This window comes from Nicotiana tabacum, chromosome 5 (assembly GCF_000715075.1).
Source record: "Nicotiana tabacum cultivar K326 chromosome 5, ASM71507v2, whole genome shotgun sequence".
Taxonomy (NCBI): domain Eukaryota; kingdom Viridiplantae; phylum Streptophyta; class Magnoliopsida; order Solanales; family Solanaceae; genus Nicotiana; species Nicotiana tabacum.
The window spans coordinates 74,509,738-74,521,937 of NC_134084.1; the positions used below are offsets into that span (position 1 = coordinate 74,509,738).

Consider the following 12,200-nt stretch of genomic DNA (forward strand, 5'->3'; position numbering starts at 1 on the left):
TGAATTGCTTGAATTATCTGTGTCATATAGAAATTATATGAGCATATATCTGCATAATTATTATTAAGTCCTTATGCATCTTTTATCTATTAATTTTTGGGTATGTGCATACGTATCATATTTGGATACTTGATCTGGACTGATATTGTGGAATGAAAAGTAAGGTCAAGCGATTGAGATACAGTTATGTGCCTATTGCACACAGGACATTATGAGTGATATTTGATTATAAGTGAGCTATCAAGCTCCTTTTTGCGCTTGGATAAGGATTTGTCCCTCTAAAGTCAGGTGGTAACTCATGTTACTTTGGGCCCTATGAGTGTGGTCGACACATGGATTGTGTATCGGGTTTCAGTGATACATAGATTGTATATGGAGTTCAGTGATACATAAACTGTGTGTCGGGGTACATGGATCATATACCAGTTATGGTGAGTAATAGAGTTTGAGCATGCATAGACATTCCTGATTCATTTAGAAGCATTCATTTAAATGCTAACTATTGCATGCCACTTATATATATGAATGGGGAGCCTCGACCCATTGATTGAAGTATGCCATCTTTAAATGTTATCTGAGTAGCGTTATGATTATCTCTTGAATTGGAAAAGCATACTTTATACTTTTCAAATGTTTTACATCTTTAATAATTGTTGTTCATGAAATTATTTACAGTTTCAGTTCTGAGCTATGTTATTTATATCTGTGTTGTAAGTATCTGATGCCTATAGCCTCACATCAACTTCTATCTAGGTTAAACTTGATACTTACTAGGTTCCGATTGTGTTGTACTCATGCTACGTTTATGCACATCTTTTTGTGCAGATCCTCGTGAGTACTAGCGGGGCCTCTTGTTGGGCCTGGGAGTTTGCTCGGAGACTTAAGATGAGCTACACTCCATGGATTCATTCCGCAATGTCCGAGTCCCTATCTTTTATTATCCTCTGCCTACTTTCGTTATCTCGGTCAGTTTTGATCATGTATTCAAACTTGTACTTATTCAGTAGTTGCTCGTGTACTTGTGTCACCTAGTCCTTAGGGGTTATACCATTTTGATCATGTTCGGACCATATTATGACTGTATCAAATATTGTGTTGTTTTGAGATTATTCCTATATTTATTTATAATATGACTTTGTTAATTAAAGAAATATGGACTATGCTTATCAAATATGGCTAGGCGCCATCACGATCTAAGATGGAATTTTGGGTCGTGATACAACTCGTTCTAGATTACAAGTTGCATTTTTTCTTAAATATGAGACATACACTACCAAACGCATATATTGAACATTGTCATTCCGGCGACTACATTTTCAATGTAACACTGTTGCTCTCTAAGAAATCTATCATTTATCAAGATATATTGAAGATAATTGAATCAAATAGTGATGAATAATTTAAGTACTCAATTAAAAATCGATTATTTTTAACATGAAATAAATTCTTGTACTTAGCAAAAGAAAACTATCAATCAAACTAGATTGTAAAGGCAAAGAATAAAATTATTATAATAGCAAAGATCTAGACTAAAACTACAAATGACTAATATGTACTATAAAATTTTAAAAACTTTATATAAAAATATACATATATATAGATGTAATAATAAATTTAAATAGCTACTTTAATAGTCTGTTTGGTTCAATTTTTTCCGATTATTTTTTATTAAAACCAAAACCAAACCAAATTTGATCGATTTTTAAAATTCAAAACCAAAACCAAATCAAACCTAAAAAGTATCGGGTTTTTTGGTCGATTTGGTTTGGTTTGATTTTTCGGATTTTTATGAACACCCCTGCCCAGATGGATGAAACGTGAAATATATCATAATAATTCAATCTAGGTTGAAATCTTCTATAGTCATCATGATAACCTACTTCCAAACGTAGCCAATGTACCTGTTGTGTCGATTCATTAAACTATAGGAGCACAATTTATAAGGCATCTTACGATGTTACGGCGTAGGACACTGATTGAATATTTTCTATGTAACAAAATAACCAAAAGACATCGAAAATGAAAACCACAGAAAGCAAACCTTAGATCTGAACGTAGGATGACAAAGAAATGAACATGACTTTACTTTTTCATCAACTTTTTTAGCACTCAATGATCAATCATCATCACCACGATGCTCTTAGCCTGTTTGCTAAATTGTTGCTGGTTTCATACATCTCACGTTTCACATTTGCAGCTAAAGACATAGTTCAGTGCCATTTAAATGCCACAACGAGTTAATAGGAGATCATAGAATCCTCTAAGATGTTCATTACATAAGGAGCCACCAAATTCAGATGAGAGCACACACAAACTTCAGGTTTTAAGAGCATTCTAGCTAAGTGGCAAAATCTCTGAGACCAGCAAAAGATAAGCTTTTGATAGAGCATACCGTGACAGACACTGATCATCATCAATCAAATTGAAAACCATTGAATGAGTACAGTTCATCAACCAACAAGCTGTACTCAAATACACAACATAGAAACCAAAGATAAGATCATGAAAATTTCACCCAACAAAACTTATGGGTTGGCATAGTGAAAAAGGAAAACATTCACCTCCTCTTTAGTCAAAGAAAAATTTAGCATTCTCGTACTTAACATCAATACTCAGATGGAGAAATCACGTCATCAATCTTTAGAATCATCTTGACAACCTGAGTTGCAAGCAATATCTGTTGTTGCTTCCCAATTAAAGTCTCGAAGACATTTTGCTCCCGCATGTCATTTGTGCCAACATCATTGCAGTCTATTCCACAGCATGGATTGTTCTCCTGCGTAAAAGATTTGAAGTTAAGGTTACAACACAATGATTTGAAAACATCCGATACATACACGACAGAAATGGGAAGAACAGCTTCCGAAACTTTCTTTTCTAACACTCAACAGCCTGGGATATGTCACGATATGTCACAAGGTTATAACACAATTGTTCTGAAACATCAGATACATACATGACAGAAAATGGGAAGAACAGCTTCTGAAACTTTTTTCTTTTTCTAACACTCAACAGCCTGGGATATGTCATAAGGTCATAAAAAAGTGTTCTGAAAACATCGGATACATCGATGACAGAAAATGAGACAAACAGCTTCTGAAACTTTTTTCTTCTTTTTCTTACACTCAACAGCCTGGGATAAGTCATAGTACGACCCTTCAATATTGGACTAATTTTAATATTGATCCTAGGTACTAATAAGCTGGATTACCTTAATTTGCTGAGCCTTAACAGCAGATAGAGTTTCAATGGGCTGCAGACCACTGTTCTCAGCAAGTGCCATTGGGACAGAATCCAAAGCATCAGCAAATGCCCTGATTGCATACTGCAGAGAGAAGGATTGAGGCCTCAGCTAATGACAGTTAAATACAAAAGGCATATAAAGAAAAATTGGAAGAGAAAAAGTAAAGCTACCTGCTCAACTCCTGGATGTTTATCAGCAGCCGCTTCCACAGCAATTGAGCAAGAAATCTCTGCTGAACCACCACCATAAACAATTGAATTGTTGCGAATAAGATTTCTAGCAACGCATAAAGCATCATGGATACTACGTTTCGTCTCCTCTATCATCATCTTGTTGCCTGTACATTGATCAAATAACAGCTCAGGCATCCAAATTCATGACGGTTCTTGCAGTATGTAATGTCATTCACATAGTGCACCATAATCTTTAGAACAAGAACCTCAAATTTGCATAGGTTAAAACACACTGCACCATGAATTCCACCCAGAACAAATGGCACCAACCTTGATGACAGCAAACTATGCATACTTTTAGCTTAATTCCCATCTACCAGGTTAGATACACTTAGACCGGGTTGGGGGAGGGGGGATATTTTAATAAACCAATCTATCTTCTAGAAATTGTACTGTTCGTTTTGGTTTTGAAAAATAGAAAGACCATAGAGTTTCATTTTTATTTTGTTTGTCAATATAAACCGTAGAAAACCAAATTGATCTATGTTTCTATTGCTTATCCTAAACAGTGTTTTAAAAGGCGTTTTCGGGGCAAGCCTTGGAGCGAGGAGCACCAAAAACGCCCCGAGGCGATGGTGTGGGGCGAAAGTCTCAAGAGGCGTACGCCCAGCAATTCAGAGCATACGCCCGGGCGTTTGAGACGTGTTTTTTAGTGAGGCGTAAGCCCCGGAGACTTTCGATTAAAACAAAATTTGGTGAATAAGCCCTTCATATAATACCCAAATTCTCAAAAATCAGCTTGGTAATTACTCACAAATTTTAAAAGGAACTGAAATGTATTAAATTTAAAAATGAAGACCTTTTATTATTGATTGAAGCCCTAATTCATGGTATTTTCCAATTCTTTATCTTGTCCGCTAGTATGTTAATATTCTCAAAGCAACGAATATTCAAATTTTTTTTACAAATACAAAGAGAACTCTATTCTCCTTCATAGCAGCAAGTTTAAAGTTCAAATTGCAGATTAGTCATCATTTTTGTTCCTCCATAGAGATAACTTTATTCTTGTAGACTCAAGTTACTTGTGCTCATAAATAGCGTATAATAGATTGTTTTGACTAGTTTTTGCGGGGATGGAGCACGCGCGCGCGCACACACACACACACACATATATATATATATAGTTTTCTTCAATTTTTATGCAATTTTACCTATTTATAAATATTTACTATACTTATATTATTTTATAAATTAAATACCTATGGGGCTTACGCCTCGCTGAGGCATATATAAAACGCCTCGCCTTATGCCCACGTCTTTTAAAACACTGATCCTAAATAAGCACTTTTTGAGGAAATGCTATTCACTGAGCATTTAAAATGTGCTTTACTTTTTTGTTAAGACTTTTTTGTGGTCATGGATTTGTTTAGTAGGTATATTTTAAATGTCATATCCAAGTTGACAAGTAATTACAAAAGCATGTTTGATTTTAACGAATGATTTTTCACTTTCACACAATGCAATGTTAGGGGAAACATATTTTTTAAACGTTAAACCAGATCAAATCAAACCAATGACATTGCATACAGCAAGAACCATCGGATTTAAATATTACTCCCTCTGTCCCAATTTATATAGCACTCTTTCCTTTTTATAGCCTATTTACCCAAGCTTCTTTTTGGCCAAAAATGATTTTTTTAAAAGCGCTTTTTTCCCAAATTGGGGTTTTGGCCAAGCTTTTAGAAGGACAAAATGTGTTTGACTAAAAGCAGAAGCAGTTTTTGAGAGGCAAAAAAAATAGATTCTCCCTAAAACACTTTTTTTGAAAAGAACTTTTGAGAAAAATGCACTTAGAAACACTTCCTAAAAACTTGGCCAAACACTAATTGTTGCTCTAAAGCTATGTTGCTCCGACTCTCCAAAAGTGTTGTTGGCACCCGTGTCGGATCCTCCAAAAATGCACTAAATTTGGAGGATCCGACACGCACCCAACAACATTTTTGAAGAGTCCGAGAAACATAACTCAAAAGTGCTTTTCAAGTTAGCTTCTCACCAAATGTTTGAAAAGCACTTTTGAGAAAAGTACTTTTCCAAATAAGCTGATTTTACACGCTTGTCAAAACAGGCTATAAGTTTGTCCCAAAAAGAATGTCACTTTTCTGAATTTAGAAATATTTTATTTTAAAATTTTTGATTTACTCTCAATGAGATAATTTCTAGTCACACAAATCTCAACGGCTTATTTTAGACCACAAGTTTCAAAAATCTTCTTTTTTTTTTCTTAAGCTTCGCACCTTGTCAAATGGTGCCACATAAATTGGGATACGAAGGGAGTATTTGATTGATTTGGCTTTTATTTCTCATAGTAGTTTGGTTTTTCCTGTTTGGGTAAAGTGTGGACCATCTGAACCACGCAAACACTTAAATAGACCGACAGACCAAACTATTTCAACTCAGCACAAATTGGAGCTGTCCTCAAACTCTTAGGGGAAAAAATGCTTCAAAAGAGAATTAATGCTTGATTACCAAGGTCATGACATTATGTACTGTCATCTAGATCCAAGGAGCATCAATATGTAGAGTTCAATAGTAAATGGTTAACTGTCACAATTTAATGAACATGCACAGACAGGGCAAGGGCAAAGTACAGAAGATCCAAATACACGTTAATTATTGTGAATACTGATTAACAGCTTAAAAACTAACAAAAAGCACATGTGATTTCCATTGGCAGCAGAATGAACTAATAAGGCATTTCAGAAGCAACATTGATTAACAACTAAAAAAAATCAAAATCCAACAAATGCAAATTTCCATCAACAGTAAAATGTACTAACAAGGCATTCCAGCAGGCAACCAACTTACCACCACGGATGAATATAGTTACTGCCCTTGAATTTGCACAATGTTCAATGTATATCATTCTGTCCTTTGTAGTACCAAAAGACTTCTCCCGAACTATACCAGCCTGAACTTATAAAACATCATATTTAGCCAGTAGAGAGAAGTACAGATCCATAAGCACATGGAGTAACATTAGTAAATATAGAAAGATTAATGAAATGAAAAGGCTCTCACAGAATATTTAGCAAGCTACGAATGTCTGTTGTTCCTAGGTACTACTGAACGAGAAAGACTTTCACAACATATTTGTGCGCTTCATTAACAATATATATATGCAAAAGATGTATAACCTATCCATAAACTTTAAGATAAGCCGGTTATTTGCTTTGAGAAAACTAACCAATCTTCTTTTAACAACTTCCACACAAAACTTAGACCATACATGTCCACGATGTTTCATAGATACATAATATACGTCCACAATTAGAGCAGAAAGAAAGGTGTCTAAAGGGGTGTACCTTGCCAAGTTTTTCAGGTGTCAACTCTTGAAACCTTGGTACTATTCTCCCACCTAATCAGATGCACAAATACCAAGAACATGCAATTAAAGTATCAGATCCAACAGAAACACAGGAAGATGAAGGCATCATATCAATAAGAAAAGTAGACACAAACCTGTGGCAATTGCTATCAGCTCCAATTCCACACCACCTACCCATCTAACAGCAGGCAAATTTCTATGCATTAATAAGTGATTTGCTTCATCATCAAAACCCCACTGGCAGATAACTAATGTGGCACCAACATCCTGTTAGGTATTGGCACAGTTGTTAGACAAATGAAGCTCCATAGAAGAATTTAAGGAAATAAAGATCCTGATAAGATCAACTGCATGTAAAACCACATACTGCAACAACAGGCCCTAAAACCTCACATCATAGATCTCGCATCACCAAATGAAGGTCTTTTATATATGAGTCAATGATAATTGTGAGCTAAACATTAGCATCGACTGCCTCTACTTGTTTATGCTAATAGCAGACCACACAGTAGGCAAGAAGGGAGAACAGATATCTCTGCATTGCATTCTTAATTTAGTTTTGCATATGCAAAAAATAACTGGAAACAACAAATTCCTTTGCTTAAAGAAATAAATGTGTGTGAGAGAGAACTGCGAAGGGAATAGGTTTTGCAACATTATCACCTGAAAATTCAGGGGAAAAACTACAGTTTCAGCTGATCATAGATCTCACATCACCAAATGAAGGTCTTTTATATATGAGTCAATGATAATTGTGAGCTAAACATTGGCATCGACTGCCTCTACTTGTTTATGCTAATAGCAGACCACACAGTAGGCAAGAAGGGAGAACAGATATCTCTGCATTGCATTCTTAATTTAGTTTTGCATATGCAAAAAATATCTGGAAACAACAAATTCCTTTGCTTAAAGAAATAAATGTGTGTGAGAGAGAACTGCGAAGGGAATAGGTTTTGCAACATTATCACCTGAAAATTCAGGGGAAAAACTAGTTTCAGCTGATCATAGACTTTACATTACTCCAATACATCTACAAGGGCTAAGACACATCCATTAAGCTTTTATTGCCCCAACCCTCCCATTTTCATTGCCTTATTGGAACAAAAAGAATAGGTTCAACTCCTTCTTCTTATTTTCCTGTAGAAAAGGTTTCTCAACCATCTATAACTCACATACAAATGCTGCAGTTTTACCTTGCATTTCTGAACCATGTCATCAAAATACTTCTGCTCTTGTTGGCGTAAAGTTTGAAACTTTTCCACAGAATCAATGTCAACCTTATGTTTGGTCTTTGGCTTTGGAGGCTCAAAAGGACATGTCAGAATCGCAATTTTGGCATCCTCAATTTGCTTTGGCATCTGTGGATGACTCATATCATCTGTTGTGCTCGCATAAATTAGCTCTGTGTCCTCTAACTTTCCACCAACTTTTCCTTCGACTTTAATTAAGTCCAGGTTTACATCCTTCCTCTCCAAATCAGCAACTGCTAGAACTGCTTTAACAGCAATTTCCGCCATACTACGCTTGCATCTATTCACACTGCAGTAAATCATTCATATCAAAACAAGTAAAATTTTGCTGCAGGCTAGTCAGCATTGTAATCAGTACTAGAAGTAGCAAATAGAATCCATGATGCATTCCTGAATAAATTACACGCCTGTCCGCAACGTGATAAAGTACAATTACACAACGTATGAAATCCTTTTTTAATAAGGTCACAACATATGAAATCCTAACCAGACACTGAAATTGACTTGTCACTTACATCTTGGATGACAAAGTAGTCATGCAGGTTTGAATCAAAGGCTCAACATCATTCAGACCGAATTCAAACTTGTTTGCTACGCACTCCAAATGCTCAACTGCAATCCTTGAAGCCATTTCATACCCTTCTGCAACCCGTATAGGATGAATACCACGTTCTAACAACTTCTCAGCTTGTTCTAGAAGTGCCCCAGCCATGACAACAACTCCAGTGGTTCCATCACCAATTTCGTAATCTTGACTTCGTGACAACTCAACCATCAACTTCGCAATCTGATTGTCAACATCCATCTGCTCCAAAATGGTTGCACCATCATTTGCTGACAATACAAATCTCCAATATTAGTAAACTCTAAACAAGTGATGAGATTTGTATACATAGGTTGGATGAAGAAAGAGAAGAGCGCAACGTAGTGTCAACTATGCGTTCAAAATATTACTGCTCTGGCCAAACATAAGTAGATTATAACTACTGTATAGAATAAAGGCACGTCTGAAAGAAAGAAAGAAAAAAAAAACATGACCTCATCAAAAAGCTTAAAGAAAGGCCTCAAATGGCTTGCCTTTTGAATAAGGCAAAGCTCCAAGGAAAAATTACTGTGTGATGCCCTATGGTCCATCACAAAAACTACATTTCCAAAAACATTGATTAGAAAATCATAAGAAGCAGGATCATTTTGCATTCTTATAGGGAAGGCATGCATGAGGCTAATCACATTAAAGCCACACACGCCCGTTTCCCCCACCCCAAACCCAACCGCACCCCACTCCAAGGAAAACAAAACAGACCCTCTTAATGGGGAACACAGGCAATAAACTATAATAGAAACTGCTCTAACAATAGTCTCCAAAAGCAATAAATGGTATTGTTACTTCTCAAACATTATAATGTATCTTTCACATTTGAACCTTGCAAGGAAATGAACAAGAATAGACATAAAGTAAAGATTTCCTCCCTTGACTGTTCACAATTCCCACATCAGAAATACTACTAATCTGTACAAACTAAAATCACATCCTAAAACAAACCTAACAAAGCCAACTCCCACGAATAAAATGTACCAAGGGTAAGCACTATTCGCTTTGAATTCCTCTGAAAACCACAAGTAATAGCAGACACTCATACTGATATACATCACATCAAACAGATTAAATGAAACAGACATAACTTAAACAAACAATGGAGGTCCAAACTGCAGGAGCACAACTAACTAGATGCTAGAACTCTATCCAGTCACAGTCAATATTCTACTAAGTCTAACAACTGAAAAAGAACTCATAAGCTCACTCATTGCAACCTCTGACGAAATTTCTCAGGATCAGTTATGCATCTACAACAAAATGAGATACACCTAACAGAACCAGATCTACTGATCTCACAGTTTCTCACATGTTATTCAGAATCTCAAGATTACAACTAGCAAAGCAGAATCCGCTTACTTAAAAATAAAACGTGTCAAGTATGTTCTATCAAGATGTCATTTTTGGTGTTTGATTACCAATGAATATTTTCCCAGGGCACATTTTCCACCAAGATGTGGAAACTGACCTCCCTCCCTCATGCTCATTCCTTTATGCATCCCAGCTCATACTCCATATCACTTGTGGCAACCATTGCTTAAACAATACAATGAATCTTTGAAGCTCAAAATTTTCTTTAAAACACTATCCAATTCTTATCAATCCTTAACAAATATTTTCCCCTGAAAATATTTTCTGCCCACCGACCAAACTTCCCTGGAGAGCACTTTGCACGAAAGCATTAATCTACGGAAACATTCACCTTCCTACCGAACACACCAAATAACAAGTTCTAAAAAATCAAATCAAAACCAAAAAGGACACCTTTTTTTAAACCGTAAATCTCAAAAGTAGTAATACGGAGCTAGAATAAGGTAAATCAAACGTGAATGAATAGTATGGAATAAGAATATACTGATGGTGACATCGCCGTCGGGGCTCTGAAGCATCTTATCCATGCCTTTAGGACCCAATGAGGTACGCAGGATACGCGCAACAGCTTTTCCGGCGGAAATGTTGGCCTTTTGAGCATCGAGGCCTCTTAATCTGGTTTTCTGTTCTTGCTCCCTTAGTATTATGAACGGCCTTCCGAATTCATCGAAAGCTAAAGCCATTGTTTCCGGTGACCTGCTATCCGGTCAGATCGGATACTGAAAATCTCCGGCGACGACGACAGAAAGAGGGTTTCGCGATGAATCTAGAAGGGTTTCAGAACCCTAGCTGCGATAAACCCTAAACATGAAAATGCTCCCGCTTTTATACACATGCCCCGTTTCTCAAATATAGAGTCGGGTCGGGTGAGCTTAGTATATTTTAAAAAAAAACGAAAAATGTGAATTTTGAAATAGTCTCTCAAATATATTAGTACTGATTTTAAATATTTGGTAAGTGTGAGCATTTTTAGTCGCCGTCAAATATTTAATGAATTTCAAGTGTTAATTGATTTTAACAACAAATAAAAAAGTAAAAAAAGTAAAAAAATTAAACGAAAATTCACATTTAAAGGTAGAGTTTTTGCATTTTATGTTATGTTGATATATTTTCTGGCGACTATTGTAGCTTTTGCGGTGTAGTTACTGTAATTTTTATAATTTTTATTGTATTGGTAAAAATCGATCTCACCACGTGACATGACAAAATAATCGCACGTGACGGGAGCGGTTCAAGATCCATAAGCACGAAGGCCAAAATCGCAATAACAGTAGAATCGTAGCCAGGATTGTCCATCTAAATTAGGAGCAGGAGCAATCGGAAGAGCTTGTACCCGAAACAGACTATCACCTTCATTGTCGAACTCTACTGCGCTCGAAATCTTCCGAAGATCATGGTCCCCGTCTGCTATGCTATCACGATTACCGCTAGCGAGGATTTCGCCTTCCCACTAACCACTTACACAACATAGGGCTAGAAATTCAGAATGTCATATCTCACATAGGCTATAAATACCTTACCTTACTCACTTTCGGAATGTCACATCCCACTTAGGCTATAAATACTTTACCTTACTTATAACATACACCTGATGACACACAACACATTACTCACTATTTATTCTACATAGCCTTCTACGAAGCTATCATCTTGATTTTTTCTTTCAAGGATTCTTGTACACTCTAACATAGCCATATTAGAGGCCAACGCTCAATAAGAATTCTTTTATCTCAATCTCCATTTTGTTTATTCATCATTATTGTTCGTTATTTTATTATATTTATTTTGGATTATTCCGTTTGCTAGTGGCCTTAGCATAATTATTTATTTTAAAATTAATTTTTGGGTTAAACAGTTTTGTACACACCGTGGGGCTAGCAATTGAGCATCTGATCCAAAATCATAATGATTTTTTTTAATGTTTCTACTATTTTCACTTGTTCGTTACCTATTCAAGGAAAACACCAGGTATGGAGTCAATAACTAGCATGTGAACCCGATGGTCCAACTAACAGAACAAACTAGAGGATCACGAACCCCAAATGATTAATCTTTCGGAATATCGCCATCCTATTCAAGGAAGAATTTTCCAGCAATATCCACTAGGAGGGGTGATGACGATGCAGGTTAGAGGTGACAGTGAAAGATTTTATGACGCAAAAAACAACAATTGAATTCTCAA

The 12,200-nt window shown here is 36.1% G+C and overlaps 1 protein-coding gene across 1 annotated transcript; it reads right to left on the reverse strand.

Annotated features, from left to right (window-relative positions):
- Nucleotides 1-2,394: 2,394 nt before the first annotated feature.
- On the reverse strand, nt 2,395-10,865 carry LOC107815179 (T-complex protein 1 subunit epsilon). Its single transcript, XM_016640704.2, has 9 exons — nt 10,503-10,865; nt 8,568-8,886; nt 7,996-8,341; nt 6,937-7,069; nt 6,780-6,832; nt 6,283-6,385; nt 3,415-3,581; nt 3,212-3,325; nt 2,395-2,776 (listed from the first exon to the last, which is right to left on the reverse strand). Exons 1-9 carry the CDS (start codon nt 10,699-10,701, stop codon nt 2,606-2,608), a joined length of 1,605 nt encoding a protein of 534 aa, XP_016496190.2. The 5' UTR covers nt 10,702-10,865; the 3' UTR covers nt 2,395-2,605.
- Between the last annotated feature and the right edge of the window lie 1,335 nt (nt 10,866-12,200).

Bases quoted from the DNA above. Each gene is read 5' to 3' on its own strand.
- LOC107815179 (XM_016640704.2), bottom strand. From the start codon at position 10,701: ATGGCTTTAGCTTTCGATGAATTCGGAAGGCCGTTCATAATACTAAGG. The intron at 7,070-7,995 runs GTAAAACTGCAG...AATACCTAACAG, and splicing joins ACATGGTTCAGAAATGCAAG to GATGTTGGTGCCACATTAGT. The intron at 6,386-6,779 runs GTACACCCCTTT...TTATAAGTTCAG, and splicing joins CACCTGAAAAACTTGGCAAG to GCTGGTATAGTTCGGGAGAA.